At 45.1% G+C, this 19,728-nt stretch overlaps 1 protein-coding gene across 1 annotated transcript in view; it reads right to left on the bottom strand.

Annotated features, from left to right (window-relative positions):
- CCDC6 (coiled-coil domain containing 6) overlaps positions 1-19,728 on the bottom strand; it is a 98,049-nt gene that overhangs the window by 44,435 nt on the left and 33,886 nt on the right. The window contains exon 2 of the mRNA XM_082268492.1: positions 14,540-14,689. Within this exon, the coding sequence (XP_082124618.1) occupies positions 14,540-14,689 (150 nt within the window). The remainder of the gene's footprint in view (positions 1-14,539; positions 14,690-19,728) is intronic.

Here is a 19,728-nt window from a genome sequence, read left to right as displayed (position 1 = left end):
TCTTTGCAGATAGTGAACATGACACATGCCATACATTTAAGAATGATGCTCCTCATTTTTTATTGCACTATTTAGAATATCAGTCCATGTGTACAATAAAAGAAAACGGTCAGCATTCTTTATTCAAAACTAAGCTACACACTGTGGGTTTTCTGCTAATGGAATAGCCACTGTAGAGGATGTGATGTGGGAGTAAGGAATTTGCTATAAACAGAGAGTTATTTGATTATGGTTGAATTTAGTTACACTGCCTTTCAGGAACAATTGTAAGAAATGACCAGGCAAAAGCAGTAACACGCAAACCAAGATCAAATAGTAGCTGTAAAAAGGTACCCAAACAGAAGAATGAGTGTGTTTGATTTTTTTAACCTGTAATAGCCTCCGATAATAGGTGTGTGCAAGATCAGATCACAGCATAATGGTGACATAAAGGGTTGGTCAGACTACATGAAAAGATTGTTTGCCTATTGTCACACAAGGCCATTGCAGAAAAATCTGCAGAAATAGTTGGCTATACCTTAAAGCTGATCCCAATGATTCATTTACCTTTAAAGAATGTGTGCCTAGCTGGTCTAAACGGTTTACTTCGGTAAGAGATGCAGTGGCTGGGAGCTCTGTATGAATTATTGTGTAGCCTCCGCTACATTGCTCTGTGCTGTGTTCTGGCAGCGGGACAAGACTTTCTTGTCCCACTCTTGGTACAAAATCAAGTCGGGCTAAGTGCTGCTCAGTCAGTCAGAGGAAGTTTTCTATTCTATGAGGTGCAGTTAATTTCATCATCAGCCCGCCTCTACATCTCAACTAATCATTTAAAGCTTCCTCTGAATGGCTGAGCAGGACTCAGCCCAACACGATTTTATTCTGGGAGTGTGACGGTAAGGTCCTGCCTGCTGGAACACAGCACTGTATACAGCTGAGGCTACATACAACACTCCCAGCAGCTGCAGCAGTTAGTGAAGTAAACCATTCGTTTGGCCCAACTTGGTTCATATGAACTACTTTAAAGTAAAATGAAACATGGAGATTTGTTTTAAAAGGATGAGGAAAAACATTTTAATAATCTCTTGCCTTTATGAGCCTGACTAAAATGGACGATTGTGGTTCCACAACATATGGCTATACTGTATCACACGGCAAATCACACAATTCTGATTGATTCGGACTAAAGTAGAATTATAGGCAAAAATGATTCCCCCCCCATTTTAGCTAGAGTACGGGAAGGATTTAACCTATGTTGGTTTATTTTTTACCATATGTACCCCATTTAAGAGATCTACCTTCACTTCCTGTCCCCTAGCCTAAACAGGAAGTGATAGGAAATCCCTGCAATTAAGGGAATCCCATGGGGACCCCTAGGCCATCATAACTATTGTCCCCATTGGAAGATTTCCCCTCCATTACTTTTCTGGGGACAACCCAATTGAGGATGAAAATCCCTAATAGGGAAACACAGCAATAAATATGGACAGGTGTTCCACCCTCTTTCTTCTTTCCAGATTCCTGTGGGGAAAAGCAGGTTAAAAAAGAAATGGACATTTTTTTTTTGGGGGGGGGGGGGGGGTCACAACTTATTTTAGGGGCAATCCTATCCGACTTCCTCCTTCTGCGGCCACAGCCCAGACGTCACTTCCGGTTTCGCATTGCGTCCTGGGAGATGCGAGTCAATCCCAGGAAGCAAAAGGAATGGCCGGCCACTACTTTAAAGTACTGCATTTATAAGCTTGTCAGAGTTCAGAAAAAATGGGGCGGAGAGATGAAATTACATTCTGTAGAGTTCAGTAAGGAGCGCTCCGAGAGCTGAATGGAGGGAAGAGACACCCCTTCACACAGGAATAGAGCTGGGGCTGCAAATCAGCTGGAGGTCCCTCCCGTCACCATTTTTCTCTTGGCGTCAGGAAAACTTGTCAGAAGTGACTCATGCCAATAGAGGAACAAAGCAGCAGACAGATATGACACTTAGCGCTCTTAATTGAGACAAATACACACTATAGAGGAATATGCTTTGTTCAATTTCATGTCTGAGGTTTACAACAATTTCAAACTAATAGTAAAGCTGGGTACACACTGCTTTTTTTGTTCAGTTAGCAGCCAGATTCCTGATTATACTCAAGCAATGGGGATGCAGGGATTCCCCTCTATCCCTGTTCTGGAGGCAACTCAAAATTTTGGATTTATCCAGTTTTATTCCCAATGACACAATTAGTAAGGTGAATTTCCGAGGCGGGGGCACAGACATGAATACACATCCTAACACTATTCAAAAAAACACATTTTGCTATTACTTAAACTTTAGTCATGATTGAAAAGAAAACAAAAAGCTGAATATATTCCTGCTTCGCTGACATCATAAACATTTATTTCACAACTATACAGTAATAAAAAAAGGACTTTACTGCCAAGCCTGGTGACATCAAAATTCAATGATTTACCCACTATAATTTCAGGAACTTTGTCCTGACTAGCTATAACAAGACAGGGCCAAGATATAATCTGACTAACATGACAAGTAAATATGTAGCAAGCAACTAAGCTTGTACTGCACAAATACCCTGGGATCTGAAGGGATAAGTACGCAAACAGTACATCCTTTCAAAGTCGTGCATGCAGTACATTAGTATTTTGATATATTGTGAACTCTGAACTCAGAGCAGTAAATGTAGAACACTTGTTCTGGTAAAATTAAATTGTTTATATACAGTATGTCCATATTTTTCTACAGTGATTTAAGTGTTAGGTCAAGGTACAATTAAAAAAGGTATTTAAGGGGGGGCGGAGCCGGCTAGCAAGGCAGATGGCAGCGTGAGCTAACAGCTCCTTGCTAAGCAGATCGTTCGGAGCAATTTCCACGGAGAGGGTCACTCCAAAATAGTCCATCTGCACTCCTGGCAACCCCGGGCATCACTGGAACATGCCACCCAAGCGGAAAGATCGACACAAGCCGGGTAAGATGATCGACTTCTTCTCCCCCAACACCAGGCCGCGCAGCCAAGATGGCGCCGGCCCGCCACACTCCTCTCATAAGCAACCCCATCTGTCACACCGGACTGATTTGCATCAGCCGAGACATCTCTCGGGCACCCAAGCTGACCCCACGGGACTCTCCCCACAGGCGGCTGCAGAATCACAGCCTTCCAGCCCTGCCAAATCCAAGCAAAAGACTTTCCATGATAGGCCGCTCTCCAGCCCCGGCATCACAGTAGATGACACCCTGGAGTTTCAAGACTCCATTGCAGCCATCCCTGCAGGGGACCATCCCGTGATGGCATCCATGTTTAAGGAGATGATGCTATCCCTACGGTCTGCAATCCACTCTGATATGCTGCAACTGGTGTCCCGCTGCAACACAGCTGTCGCTGCTGTCGCTGATCGAGTCTCCACCATTGAGAACAAAATGGGTGAATTTGCGGACACATTCAATAGCATGGTGGATGCTCATAATGACCATGACGATGACTTGGAGTGGCTAAAATCAAAAGTGGCGGATCTCGAGGATCGCTCCAGGAGAAACAATGTGAAAATCAGGGGGATCCCTGAATCTATTAAACCTCCCGACCTGGCAGCGTTCCTCACCACCCTTATGCAGGAAATCCTTCCTGATGCAACCTTGGGAGACTTGGCCATTGATAGGATACACAGGCTTCCGAAGCCTAAGCATATCCCCGCCGCATACCCACGGGACGCCATTGCAAGAATTCACTTTTATACTGTGAAAGAACAACTGATGGCGAGAGTAAGAAAGGCGGTAGATCTCCCAGCTGGCATGCAAGGCCTGTCCTTTTACGCAGATTTATCGGCCCACACCATGAACCGCAGGAGAAACCTTGTGACTATCACTAAACCTCTCAGGAATCACCACATCCAGTATCGCTGGAATTACCCTGCCACCCTCATTGTTACGAGAGGGGACAGGGAATTCAAGATCTCTTCTCTTGAACGTGGAATTGAGCTCCTGCGCCAGTGGGGGATTTTGGAGGATGATACCCCCCCTGGAGATCATTCTCCTGACAAGGTTCCGACAACCTCCCCACCAAGATGAGACGCCGGGCTGACAAGGCCCTTCCAGCTATATGTCAGATGACCCTCTGATGTTCTAACTGCCTGATCTACAGTCTCCGAATGTTCTGTTCGGCTACGAATGGTGTTTTGTTTTTTTTCTTTTTTTTCCTTTTTTGCCAGTTTCCCCGTGTTAGCAGTTGGATAACTGCTCAGATTTCCACTTGGTTATCGTCCTTTTTTAAACACAGTTTGGCGCAGTTAGAGTTCCTGCGCCCAGTGCCATATCCATATTGTTTTGCTTAGAGAACTTGGCATTGCAGTAATACCTACTTGATTGTCACGACTGTCATTGGTGGATTGTTTTGTTACCTTTTTTATTATGGTTTCTCTTTTTGTACATTACCTGTGACACACAGCAACGAGTGCTTCATCAGCCATACCCTCTCAAGTTCCAACCGTTAACTTCTCAACACACGCGGACCCCTCCAGTCGGCCACGACCTTGCACTGTCCCGGACTCTGCGATCTCGGGTAAGGTTTTATACACTTTCTTTTTGCCCTTCCTTGGTGGTGACATAGTCCCTACAACTGGACTCCTACCAACGAACTCTACTATACCACTTCACCATGGCCTTCAAACTAACCTCCCTGAACGTGCATGGATTGAATAGCCCTGGTAAACGTCATATGTTATGGAGGGAGATCAAGTCCCAGGGATGTGATGTTATGCTCATCCAAGAGACCCATTTTTGTGCTGCAGCTCCCCCTAGACTCACAAACAAACAATTCCCTCATGCATACTTTGCCAATGGCCCCAAGAAAAAGGGGGGAGTGGCCATTCTTATAAAGGACTCTGTGGCCTACAAGTATATCTCCCATATATCGGATCCAGATGGCCGTTTCATTCTTTTACACTGTGAACTCAACAATATTGTGTACTCCATCATTAATGTGTACGCCCCAAATGTGAAACAACTTACCTATCTGCGTAAACTTTGGAAACGTCTCAAGGTGGATATCAGGGGCCACGTGATCCTTGGGGGGGACATGAACATGGTCGCAAACCTACGTCAAGACGTTTCTGGGGGACCCCGGAAGTGTCCCCGCAGACCAGATCTTGCGGGCTTCCTGTCGGCCACAGGCTTACAGGATGTATGGCGCTGCTACCATTCTACAGAGAAGGACTATTCGTTCTTTTCAAAGGTCCACTGTTCTTACTCCCGCATAGACATGTTCTTCACCGACAAATTCTTACTACAAAAAATTGTGGACTCTTCTATAGGCCAAATAACGTGGTCGGACCACGCTCCTGTTTCCATAACTGTCGGTCCTCGGGCTTTTACAACGAGGGCCAACAGATGGAAAAATGATGTTCATATTTTTTGTGACCCGGGGACTTCCTCTGAGGTCCATGCGGCCCTGGAGGAATTCTTCAAGTTTAATGACAGTGGAGAGGTGTGCCCTTCCAGTATCTGGAATGCCCATAAAGCATTTATGCGAGGTATCTTGATGTCTAAGAGTGCCGCTATACGGAGGCAGAGGAGGCAGCGTATGGAGGATCTGTTGAACCTGATCCGAAACCTAGAACAGACCAATAAAACAAACCCACTCCCAGACGTTAGTAACCAGTTGACTCAAGCTCAAAATGACCTACGTTCTCTCTTGATTGGACAACATCAAGCTAATGTTCGTAGGCTTAAGGCAAATTTTTATGCGCATGGCAACAAAGCCGGTAAATTGTTAGCTACCCATGTGAAGGACATTCATGCTCGTCAACGTATCTCTAAATTGACGCATCATTCTACCGGACTGTCTTTAACGAATCCTAAAGACATTGCCGACGCCTTCAGCCACTATTATGGCTCGCTTTATAACTTAAAGGATGACCAGTCCACACCCCAACCATCTCCTGAGATCATTGACAATTTCTTGGATTCGGTCTCCCTTCCTGCATTAAGACCGACAGAAGTGGCGGAATTAAATCTCCCGATCACCGACTTAGAAGTCACTAGGGCGATCCAGTCCTTGCCCCTTAACAAGGCTCCGGGCCCTGACGGGTTCTCTTCGGAGTACTACAAAAAATACATGCATCTTCTGGTCCCTAGATTGCGAAGGGTGTTTCACAGGGCTGCCTCCTCTGCTTCCTTTCCTCCAGAGATGCTGGAGGCTACAGTAGTAACACTACCCAAACCGGGGAAACCCCCGGATTGTGCGAAGAATTTCAGGCCCATATCTTTACTCAATGTGGACCTGAAGGTCTACGCGAAAATATTGGCCACCCGCATTTCCAAGTTTCTACCAAACCTCATTCGGCAAGACCAGGTGGGGTTTGTCACGGGCCGCCAAGCGACCGATGCCACAAGAAGGATGTTGAATCTCATCCACCATGCCGAATCTACTCATACTCCTACAGTGTTCCTGTCCCTTGACGCCGAGAAGGCCTTTGACAGGATACACTGGGGATATCTGCGAAAAGTTCTACAACGCTTCGGCATGGTGGGTGAGATACTGAATGCTGTGTTGGCCTTGTACACGGCTCCTTCGGCATATGTCTATACAGAGGGTCTGTTCTCCACAAAATTTGCAATAACAAACGGTACCCGCCAGGGGTGCCCACTGTCACCTTTGGTGTTTGTTCTCCTAATGGAGCCATTTGCGGAACGCATCAGAACTCATCCAGGTATTCGGGGTATAGACATTAGAGGTTCCTCCAACAAGATATCGTTGTTTGCGGACGATGTTATTTTATCTCTGACCTCTCCCTTATCATCATTACCAGCGGCCCAGGAGGTTCTCAGGGAATTTAGTTCTGTCTCATACTACAAGGTTAATGAAACCAAATCGAACATGTTAGGCGTTCACATATCAGCTGATCTCACACAACATATTCAGAGTATAGTTCCATTTCAGTGGGGTAGTGGTCACATTGACTATCTAGGTATCAAGCTCACAAACAGGATTGGGGATCTCTTCAAGGCCAATTTTGCTCCTTTCCTTGACACTTTAACGCACGAACTGACTAGATTGGGCAAGTACTATCTGTCATGGTCAGGAAGGACTGCAGCGTTCAAAATGCTGACGTTTCCAAAACTTTTATACCTACTAAGAGCTCTCCCCATTAAAATCCCCTTATCGTTTTACCGTATGGTTCAGTCTTTGGTATCTAAATTCATATGGGACGGGAAGAAGCCTCGTTGCGCCCATAGATACTTGGTCCAACACCCCACGGTGGGAGGTATGGGGATTCCGGATATACGGGACTACCATATGGCTGCTATCCTTTCCCAGTCCCTCTATTGGCTGCATCCGACTCAGGCACCCACTTGGAGACAGATTGAGCAGTCGGAGGTGATACAGGGCTCTCTTGCTGATCTCATACTCAGTATCCCCTTTTCTAAATGTAGTCTCCGTACGGGCCATCCCACCATCTCAGCCACAGTACTGGCGTGGCAATACTTTTACACACATAGCACCGCGCAAGCTGGGAGGGTGGAAGTTCCTGTGCCTCTGACTGCTCTCTCCTTCCTCTCCCCAGACTTAAACGTGGCGCATTGGTCCTCTTTTGGACTTAGGACAATCCGAGACATTGTACAGAGTCCCCAGGGTTTTTCCTTTTCCTTATGGTGCGACAAATTTCCATCATTTGCCAAGGAATACCTCACACTTATCCGGGTTTCACACTTGATTTCATCTATGTCATCGACACACATTCCTTTCCCGGAACAGATCTATGCCCTCTGTTTTGGAGCTAATGCGCGGCAGAAAGGTATAGGCAAATTCTACATCTCCCTGCACAACAAGAAAACCTTCCAAAAAAACACATACCACATAAAATGGGAGGGCGAAATTGGTCAGGTTTTTACGGAGGAGCAATGGTTGAGAGCCTATAAACATACGCTTACCCATACCAAATGCTCCAACTTTAGGGAGGGATTGCTAAAAATTCACCTTAGGTGGTACAAGACACCTTACACCATTGCTAAATTCTATCCAGAAACATCTAATTTATGCTGGAGACAGTGCGGGCAGGTTGGCACTCTACTTCATGTTTTGTGGACGTGCATTTCCCTGAGAAGCTTCTGGGCCTCCATCTCCACATTGATAGCAGAAGTCACCGGGATACTTAACAAAATTTCAGTTGAACAGGCGATTTTGGGTGTGAATATGGACAAATACCTACCCCAATATAGGACGGTGGTCCAAAATATCTTGTTCGCTGCTAGGTTGTCCATAGCACGTAAATGGAAGTGTGCCGACCCCCCAACTCGGAGGGAGGTTATCCAAATAGTAGGGGAGTCGTGTGTGTATGAGAAGACCCTGGCCTTACAGGCCTTCAAGCTACAACAATTTCACTCCAGGTGGTCCATATGGACCACTTATGTAGGGTATCATGGCCCCCAATGATTTCTGATGATTATCTGCAGTATTGTTAAAGTTGCTGGGGTCCTGGGGGGGGGGGGAGAGGGAGTGGGCGTTTGAAGGGAGGACGCAGTGTGTTCCCTTACGGGGCGTCCCTCCCGGTGGCGTTGACCACTATAGAGGTTGCAAATGACAGATACGTGCCCCCTCTCCTCCTTCCCTGGACAAACAGGTTCATACGGTTTCAATGTATTATTGTTCAAGATACGAAAGTTCATCCTATATTGTGGGTCCTTGCAAGCACTGTGATACTAGCAGTCCTTATAGACGTTTATCTTTATACTTCAATGTACGTCAATCGCATTGCAAATATGCTTTTCATATGTTTATGTACGCTGCTTATTTACTGTATTTGAAAAACTCAATAAAAATACTTCTAAAAAAAAAAAAAAAGGTATTTAAGCTGGGTCAGGCAATATTGTTTATGCCACTCATATAGGCAATAAAGAACAGCAATCCTCATTCTTCTGCCTTTTCCCCACAGAAAATTGGCAAACAGGGAGATTAAAGCGGAGTTCCACCCAAAAGTGGAACTTCCGCTCTTTTGCTCCCCCCCCCCCCCACCGTTCGATGCCACATTTGAAACCTTTCAGGTGGGAGTGGGGGGGGGGGGGGGGGGGAGGGGTACCTGTTTTTGACAGGTACCCTTCCCCACTTTCGGGACACGGCGCCGTGGGCTGTCCGTCCCGAAAGTTCGGCCACCTCCTCCTTTCCCTGCCACCAAGCCAACGGAAATGTGCCGCACGCTTCTCGCATGTGCAGTAGGGACCCGGCTGTGAAGCCACAAGGCTTCACTGCCAGTTTCCCTTACAGGCAATGGCAGCAGCAGCACCCGACAGCTGATGGAAACATCAGCTGTGGTGCCGACATTGCTGGACTCCAGGACAGGTAAGTGTCCTAATATTAAAGTCAGCAGTATGTGTAGCTTAATTTTTGGAGGGGAAGGCAGAACTTTAAGCCCGGCTCCAGGCCTCCCCTCTACAATATTTCAGGTTTTTTTTTTTTTGTATTCTTAACTTTTGCAACTGTCCTTGGACCAGTTACATGAGGTGTAGGGTCCTGCTCAGGTCTTCATCTGGTTGTGGGTGGTCCTTGATTATGCAGAAAGCACTAAGGACATCAAATCAGCACCACTCTGCATGAAGGCCCCTCTGTCACCCAGCATTGTTCAACCAGGAAGGCAGAGAATATCTTCTGGTGACAGAGGTACTGCTTGGAAAAGCCTTGGGCAATGAAGTTCACCCCCCCCCTTTTACTAAATACTGTGGATTTGTACTTGTTCCTGCAGTCTATGAAAAAAATGCCACTATACTGAGTAAGTTACCTTTACAGAGGATAAATCTGGCTTCCAGCGGCACCTGTCAGGCCTTGTGCCGTGTCCGTCAATGAACATCAGAAAATTGGATTTTACGGCAAGTCAAAAAACTGGATATTTGTATTACCGTAAAATCCTTTTCTCTTGAATCCATTAACAGACGCAGCTCTCATACTTCTTATCTATTGGTTATGCTGCCCCCTGAAGGACTAGTACTAGGCAGGAAAAACAGCAAATTCACCACGCCTACAGGGCTGTCCCTATAGGCATAACCCCACACACCCTGCTTCATCAAAACAGTTTTGTTGCAAGGAGTGAAATGACAAAAAACTATTCCCCATGGTGCTGTCAAAAGGATTTTACGGTAAGTTCTTTATGAAATCCAGTTTTCTCCATTGCCCATTGACAGACGCAGCTCTTATACGGCTTATCCATTGGGACGTCCCAAAGCAGTAGGCATGAGTGGGGAGAATGCAACCAGATCGTAAACGTAAACTCCAAAGGCTAAACTTAGCCAACTGGGTAGCTTAACACGAAACAACCGGAGCTCATCCATGAAAGAATAAATCCGTAAAAGGGAAAAAAAAAAAAAAAAAAAAGATTCTCTTATGAAACAGCAGCTTGCAGAACCTTGCGACCAAAGGAAGCATCAGAAGATGCCAACAAATCTATCTTGTAGAATTTGTAAAAGTGTGCACGGACGACCAAGTTGCTGCTTTACAAACTTGCACTACTGAGGCCTGATGACGAAAAGCCCAAGAGGCGCTCTAGTAAAATGCGCCTTCACAGGGAAAGGAGGAACCTGACCCTTCAGTGAATAAGCCTGAACCAACATCTGCCTGATCCATCTGGACATGGTCGCAGCCAAACCTTTTCGAGGTCCCTGGTTTTCACATCGAGTGCAAGGCAATTTCCTTGGGATGCTTAGGCTTAGGACATAGGGAAGGCAACAATGTCTTCATTGAGATGAAAACCAGACACCGCCCTAGGAAGAAAAGACGGATTAGGTGGGAGAACCACTGTATCTCTGAACCATCAAATAAGGCGAACGACAGGACAAAGCCACCAACTCAGACACTCTGCGGGCAGAAGTAATTGCCACTAGAAAAGCAACCTCCTTGGATAAAGAAAGCAGAGAAATTTCCCTAATGTTCTCAAAAGGAGGCTTTTGAAGAACAGACAGAACCAGATTGAGAACCCACGGATGCAACGGGGATCTCCGCGGGGGAGCCAGGTGACTCACCCCCTGAATAAAAGTGTGAATCAGGGCATTAGTAGCCAATGGACGTTGGAAGTAAATGGCCAGGGCAGACACCTGGCCCTTGATAGTGCCCAAAGCCAACTGCTGCTCAACTCCTTTTTGCAAAAAGGCCAAAACCCTAGCTATAGAGCAAGAGTGCAGCTGCAGTGATTCACACCATGAAATGTACGATTTCCACGTACGATGATAAATCTTCTTAGACGTCGACTTTGTGGCCTTCAAAAGTGTAGGAATCCCTGAGTCAGAAAGATCTCTATCCCTCAACACCTCGCTTTCAACAGCCATGCCGTTAAAGCCAGCAACCATAAAACAGAATGGAAGATTGGTCCCTGGGACAGCAGGTGAAGTCTCCACGAAGGATCGACGGCCATTTTTACGAGGTCCGCGTACCAAGACTGACAAGGACAGTCTGGGGCCACCAGATCGACCGGAATTCCTTCCACCGCCACCCTGCAAAGAAACCTCGGCAGGTGTTTGAGCGGAGAGAAGGCATAAATCAGCCGATACGGATACACTAAAGCGTCTGTTGCGTCAGCCAGAGGATCCCGAGACCTGGCCACAAACCTCTGGACTTTTCTGTTGAGCCGATACGCACAACAGATCCACCTCCGTAGTCCCCCACCGGACACACAGGAGATGAAACACCTACGGATGAAGGGACCATTCTCCTTGATCCAGGTAATCTGCTTGCCAATTCTCGACACCCGGAATGTGGACTGTGGAAAGAGCCGGAACATTGTCTTCTGTCCATACCAGGATCTCGGCCACCTCCTTGGCCGCCAAGACACTCTTGGTGCCCCCTTGATGATTGATGCAAGCCACAGCCGTGGCATTGTCCGATTGGATCTGAACCGTGGAACCGTGTAGCCGATTCGTTCAGTGGAACAGGCAAAGCTTGATCACTCTGAGCTCCAGAATATTGATCGGCAAGCAAGACTCCTCTGTCGACCAAGTCAGTGTTGACCATCGTCCAGAACAGCGGCAGGAAAGATTTACCCTGACACAAAACTGGCGACTTAATCCACCAGGACAGAGCCAACCTCGTGAGATGGCTCAAACGTACCTTCTGGTCCAACGGCCGTGGATCCCTGTTCCATTCTGCAAGAATCTTTTTGCAGAGGTCTCAAGTGAGACTGAGCAAATGGAACGATACCATCAGACCCAGGGCTCTCATGCAAGTCCGTAGGGAAGATCGATGGGTTTCCAACAGCAACCTGATCACCCCTTGCAACTTCTGAAGCTTTTGCAAGTGAAGAAAGACCCTCGCCAAGGCAGAGTCTAGAGTCAGCCTCAGATAAGTCACCCGTACGGAGGGCGTCAGAGAAGATTTTTTTTAAATTTGATTGTCCACCCGAATTCCTGAAGGGTCTAAACTGTAACTGAACTGTAACTGTAATCTGCCCAATAGATTCGAGTGAGAGTCTGCTCGTAATAGGAGATCGTCCAGATATCCCAAGATAGCAGTCCCGCTCTGACATAACAACCCTGAGGGGAAAAAAGGCCGTCTGTGAGCCAAAAAAAAAGCGACGGGGCTCCTTACCCTTGGAAGCCTGTGGAAGAAGAGTACTCTTTCCCTAAGCCATCCAAGGAAGTGCCAAACAGGCGATCCCCCACAAACGGAAGATCGGATAAGGCCTTCTTAGGAGCCTGGTCCGTAGACCAGCATTTCAGCCAGATAATAGGCAGCAGGACCACTGTTGAGACAGACAGAGAGTCTAGAAATCCAGGGAGCCGCATCCAAAGAGGTGTCACAGACGAACTGTAGCCCTTAGACCAATGGATCCACCAGCTCCGCAAAGGCAGGGGGAAGCTGTTCCCATTCCAGGTCTCGGTGTATAAGTTTTGCTCACTCAGTCATAGCTTGCGACACCAAGGCAATAGTAAATACCAGCATAAGTGCCGAACCAACCCCAGTAAACATATGGCGGGTTAAGGCCTCCGACCTATCAGCCAGATCTATGGAGACCAGGGACTCTTCAACCAGAATTACAGTGGCTTTATTCAACCTGGAAACCAGGGAGTCCACTACAGGAGGAACTGTCGATTTAAGGAGGGAATCATAAGGGTACCGCATTGCAAAACGCTTCTGGATTGCAAAAGTGCGTTTTGGGCACCCCCACTGTTTTGTGATAATATTGTCAAATAAAGCAGGAAAGGGAACACCTTCGCCGTCTTGGAGGACCTGTAGGTGCCAAAGGTGAACCGCGGCTCCGATGCTGCGTTAGTCGCATCCTTCATCTTTAAGTTTTCCTGCATTGATACAATCAGTGAATCCACTAGCACCTTTTCATGCTAAAGGAGCAGAGGAATCATCCTCACTATCTGTGAGTGAGTGGACGCAGACCCATAAGGATAACTCGCATTCGCGGCGGCCGAATCAGATTCAGGATCTGATGAGACAGAGGAAGCAGGTGAAGGCGGGGGAAAGCTTTTTGCTAGCCCGTTTTTCCAGGACCAAACCTACCTTGGACACCAAGGACCTCCAGGACCGCCGTTAGTGCAGTCAGTTGTCTGGACCCAGAGGGCCCGGCAGCCCCTGAGAGGGGGATCAGGTGGTGAAATATGCTCCAGGAACCCACAAAAAAAAAAAAAAAAAAAAAATATCACAACCCACTGCTGCTACAGCAGAGAGGGGGAGAGAGAACCCCACAAAAAAAAAAAAAAAAACTCACCCCCACCGATCAGGCACTTACAGCACACCATGCGGCGATTAGGAAGAGAAATATCCAGGGATCAACACTAGGGGCTGAGGACGGGCTCCCACCGCCGATCACTACCCATCCGGCTTCAAAAACATGGCCGCTGCTATTTTCAATGGGAAAACCACAAGAAAATAGCTGCTGAAGCTACACAAAAAAGGCTGGCGATCTGTAGCATAAAGAGCTACAAGAAAATGGCATGTCCCGGGGGAGGGGGGGACCACAGGAGCTGGAAAACGATCCCAACAGGAAGGAGGGCCATGGCAGGCGCCCCCACCTGGCCCCTCCCAAAGTTCGATCGGCCGGTCACCGGCGGCAATGGCCAGACTGGGGGGGACCCTCTGGATCTAGATTATCCAGTCCGTCGCCCAGTCAAGCAATTGATTTTAGATTCTCATCAGGAACAAAAAAAAAAAAAAGGGAAATAAATTCCATTTAAAAAGAAAATAAAAATCTCCAGGAGCAGAGATCCCAGCAAGGAACTAGGTCCTTACTCCTGACTAGGCAGAAAATAAACTGAGTACCTATAGCAGAGAGTGAGAGTATACCCCCTGGGACTTCCCCATAGGCGTAGTCAAGTTATTTTTTGCCTAGTGTCCTACTCCTGTAGGGGGCAGTATAACCCACAGTCAAGAAGATGAGGCGCTAGGTCAGTCAATGAACGAAAGAGAAAGCTACATATTTATGCTTTGTAACAATTTGTCTAATTTCTGAGATCTGATATGAATCTAGTGGTTTTCTAGTGTCTAGACGTTAGATGGATGCATGATATATAGTTAAGGAACATCTTCAAGCATATGCACAGTTTATAGTATGTTTGCAACCGTAATGGAGCAGAGAAAATATTCACCTGCATGAGTTTCCGCGACAGTTCATTAGTGAGGAATTCCTCTTCTTTCTCATAGTTGACTGCCAGGGTTTCCTTCTCTTTCTGCAAGGCCTGGATCTTCTTAAACAACGTGTTACTGATGAATTCTTCTTCTTGCTCGGCCCTTGCTTGCTGAGAAACGAACAAACATGTTAGAATGAAAACAAAACAATCATACAAGAAAAGCACAAGGTCTACTGGGAATATATTAGCAGTAAGCAATATATCAACACAAAATAATTTCTGCACTTCTTCTCTGTAGCCATTTATGTGAATTTCTAGGCAGCCATGTTCCAAGAGAAAAGGGGCTTCTATAAGGGCAGCAAATATTGTTATAATCCGGTTCATTAACCACTTAAAGACCAGGCATTTTCTGGCACTTTTTGTACACATGTGAAAATCATTTTTATTTTTTGCTAGAAAATTACTTAGAAACCCAAAACATTATAATTTTTTTTTTAAAGCAGAGGCCTTAGAGAAAAAAAATTGGTGAGTTTTGCAATTTTTTATGTCACACGATATTTGAGCAGCAGTTTATAAACGCAATTTTTGGAGAAAAATACACTTTTTAAAATTTTAATGGAAAAAAAAAATACATAACGAATTTTTTTTGTAAAATTTAAAAAAAAGAGGTCACACTGAGTAAACCGATACCAAACCGGTCAAGCTTCAAAATGGCGCATGCCCACGCAACTGCCAAAAACAGGGCAAATTTTACTATCTATAGGAAACACTTATTAAGTGGTAACCTGTAAAGGCTTTTAATCTATAGAGGTGGTCTAGTGCTATTATTACTACCCATGGTCTGAGGTTCACGGCAATAACTCACGTGTGGGGCGATTTGTGTACGTGCGGGACTAACACACGAGTTCGCCTTTGGGCAATAGCATGGGGGGGGGGGGGGGCACTATACATTTTCTTTCCCCACACTGTTGCTTTAAAAAAAACTCCACTCTTATTGCTGTCACAAGAAATGTAAACATCCTTGTAATAGCAATAGGCACATGACAGGTACTCTTTATGGAGGGATCTGGGGTCAATAAGACCCCAAATCCCTCCTTCGCACTTGAAAGCATTCAAAAATGCCAAGATCAGCGTTTTTGATTACTTTTAATTTTCAAAAAATGCGGCAGATAACAGCCAGGTAAACCAGAAGTGAGGTCACGTCACCGCTTCCGGGTTAACATAGCAGAGACCCAATCGAAGCCATCCCTGCCGGGAGAGGACAGTGATGTGATTGAAGCTCTAAAAGTTTCTTGCAATAATCGCATATAAAATCCATCAGGTTGGTTATACCCAAGATGATGGATCAATCGATCAACTTGTGTACATTTAGCCTGCCCATACATGGTTTGAATCTTGGCCGATTCCTGCTGAACCAGCTCAGGTTTGAACCGTCTATGGCCGGCAAATTATACAATGTAAATTTGTTCTGTGTGAATAGTGAGAAAATTGAATGTTCTTCTAGGCTATATCTTCTGCAATTCAAATTTTTAATTGTGGAAAAAACATTACAGCCACTAGATAGTGATGGGAGGCATAGTTATTTCTTAAGATAGTTGTGCAATATGACCACTAGATGGCGCTGACTACCATAGGAAACAAGTATGCTAGTCAGCACCATTCAGTGGCCACAATACCATATTTTTTGCATTCGCACATCTGAATTGCAGAAAATATAGCCTATGAAACATTTGATTTCGACCCAATCGCTCTGAATGAATTTACATGCAGTTTCGATGGACAGAGAGCTATGCACCTTTTTTTACTAAATGTATCCCTATGTGCAAGTAGATTAAGCACAATTCTGCAACAATCCTATGAATAAAAAAAAAAAAAAAAAAAAGATGAAGACCAAAGTCTAATCATTTTTCACATACGAAATTGCTAATATGCAATTCAGGGATCCTCCAACTACGGCCCTCCAGCTGTTGTGGAACTACACATCCCACGAGGCATTGCAAAACTCTGACATTCACAGACATGACTAGGCATGATGGGAATTGTAGTTCCTGAACAACTGGAGGGCCATAGTTTGAAGACCCTTGTGGTAGATTAACCCACAAGGCCTCATTCACACGGGTAGTGTTGCCCTGTCTTTTGATGCATTTTCCAGATGAATGATGGGAGACTAGCAGGCTCTGTATGAGTAGAATATCTGCATTTATATGATACAGATATTACAATCAGTTTTACACATTACCGAAAAATGAATACACACTATAAAACTGTTGTCCAAGCTACTGTTGCATCACATTTCTGTGAATTTCTTTAGTGGTCACTGCTACTCAATGTGCTTCCCCAAACACCACCATGTGGGTATGAGTCACAAGCAGGTGACAGACCTAGTTTAAATTAGATGGAGCAGGTCACAACTGACAAAGCAAAACCGTAAATATTACAGAATAGCTGCACAGGCAAAGCAAGCACTTTATTAAATACAGAGACTGAAGGCATTAAAGTGGAACTTCGCTCTCCCACTCAACATTCTGTTTAATCCTCATGCTGCTAGCATTAGTAAATAGATAGAAAAGTATATCATATTTACTTGTTTTGAACTTTTTTTTTTTTTTTTTTACTTTTCTTCTGTTACTTCCTGGTTTCCTGCCTAGGCATACATCCCAGGAGTCTTCAGGAGTCTTCAGGAGAGGAGGAGGGGTTTTCTCAGCTAAGCACACTCTCCTGCATGCATACTTGAGCTAAGGGCAGGAAGTAAATGCTGCATGAATATTTTGCCCTTACATAAGATGGCCACTGCCAGAAACGCTAGGGGATGTTTTTCAAAGTGATTTCTCACCAAAATAAAAGCAGACACATGGATGGCTGGGGGAAGTTTGCTTTGAATACTAAAAATTGCTTTGAATACTAAAAGTTGATTAAATAGCGTTTTTTGGTTTGTGGTACTCCGATGCATTGAGGATCCACTTTAACCACTCCAGCTCCGGAAGGTTTTATCCCCTTCCTGACCAGGCCATTTTTTGCAATACAGCACTGCGTTGCTTTAACTGACAATTGTGCAGTTGTGCGATGTTGTACCCAAATAAAATGTTCTTTTTTCACACAAATAGAGCTTTCTTTTAGTGGTATTTGATCACCTCTACAGTTTTTATTTTTTGCGCTATAAACAAAAAAAGACCGACAATTTTGGGGGAAAAAACAAAAAAACACCACAATATTTATAACTTTCGGCTATAAAACATATCCAATACATTTAAAAAAAAAATCTACATTTCTTCATCAGTTTAGGCCAATTTGTGTTCTGCTACATATTTTTGGTAAAAAAAAATACCAAAAAGCGTATATTGATTGGTTTGCGCAAACGTTATAGCGTTTACAAACTATGGGATAGATTATGGATGATTTTTTTTGTTTTTGTGGTGCCACTTTCAGCGGGACTACGACATTGTGGCAGCCAAATATGACACTAAGTGAAACGTTTTGGGGACTAGCGACACCAATACAGTGATTAGGTTTTAAAAAAAAAAAAAAATGCACTGTGACTGTATGATACTGGCAGGGAAGGGGTTAACAATAGGGGCGATCAAAGGCTTAAGTGTGCTCCTAGGGAGTGCTTTCTAACTCGGGGGGGTAGACTGACTGCAAGAGGAGAGATCTGTGTTCCTGATTAGTAGGAACACAAAATCTCTCTTTTCCTGTCCGACAGAGCCATGGTGTGTTTGTTTACATAGGCAGGCCATCTTTCGGTCATTCCTCCAAAAGTTTGCCGGTGGCCATAGCAGGTGGCCGATGGACCCCCTGATTGGGTCCCACTGTGTCCAATCACAGCGGGAGCGTGCGTCTCATAGAACATTTGTAAAAAATCACTTAGTTACGTAATTTTGCGCTTAAGGGTCGCCCTGTCGCAGTAAATGTACGTGGGGTGGTCCTTAAGTGGTTAAGGTGTGGCAGAAGGGACTCAACAACCAGTAATAACATGCTAACACAAACTGGAAATAAACAAAAAAAAAAAAGAAAGCCGGTTTACCACCCAGGTTACCATATGCACGTATTATTTATAAAATAATCCTGATTAAAAAAAATAAAATAAATAAATGTTATGTAATATTGTACTTTAATTCTCCAATACCCAGAATAGAAAAAGGATTCCCAGGGCAGACAAGAACTTAGGCATGCCTCTGGCATATACAGTGCCTTGAAAAAGTATTCATACCCCTTGAAATTTTCCACGTTTTTGTCATGTTACAACCAAAAAAGTTACCTTATTTTATTGGAATTTTATGTGATAGACTAACACAAAGTGGCACATAATTGTGAAAAGGAAGGAAAATAACTTTTTAAATTTTTTTACAAATATCTAAAAAGTGTGGTGTGCATTTGTATTCAGCTCCCTTTGCTCTGATACCCCTAACTAAAATCTGAAGGCAATTGGTTCCACTAGAAGTCATCTAAGTATTAGAGTTCACCTGTGTGTAATTTAATCGCAGCATAAAATACAGCTGTTCTGTGAAGCCCTCAGAGGTCTGTTAGAGAACCTTTGTGAACAAACAGCATCATGAAGGCCAAGGAACAGACCAGACAGGTCAGGTATAATAATGTTGTGGAGACGTTTAAAACAGGGTTAGGTTATAAAAAAATATCACATGAGTTGAACATCTCACGGAGCACTGTTCAATCAATCATCCGAAAATGGAAAGAGTATGGCACAACTCTAGGGATGCACCGAAATTTCGGCCACCAAAATTTCCGGCCGAAAATGGGCCTATCCCATTTCAGCCGAAAATGGGTTAAAATGCCGAAATTAATGGACGCTTGAGGAAGGAGGAGGGCGCAGCGCAGGTTTGAAAAGACGCGCCTCTGGCCGGCCGCCGCCTCCCTGTGATGTCCCTACTACTGCGATCTCTGCATTAATGAACTAACAGACCGAGCGGGAGGGCGGGGGGGAGCGGCCGCTAATAGATATAACTATGTGAGCCTTCACTTCACTTCATTTCATTTCCCTGTCAGCGGCAGGATGTCCATGAATGAACTGACACTCCGGGCGGGAGGGCAAGGGGAGCGGCCGCTAATAACTATAACTATGTGAGCCTTCACTTCCCTGTCAGGCATGTATCTCCTCTGACAGGGAAGTGAAGGCTCACATAGTTATAGTTATTAGTGGCTGCTCCCCCCGCCCAGAGTGTCAGTTCATTCATGGACATCGTGCCGCTGAC

Source organism: Pelophylax lessonae, assembly GCF_965119305.1.
Source record: "Pelophylax lessonae genome assembly, chromosome: 9".
In the NCBI taxonomy this organism is placed as follows: domain Eukaryota; kingdom Metazoa; phylum Chordata; class Amphibia; order Anura; family Ranidae; genus Pelophylax; species Pelophylax lessonae.
Note: the sequence above shows the minus strand (reverse complement) of the source record. Positions and strands in the feature narration are given on the sequence as shown.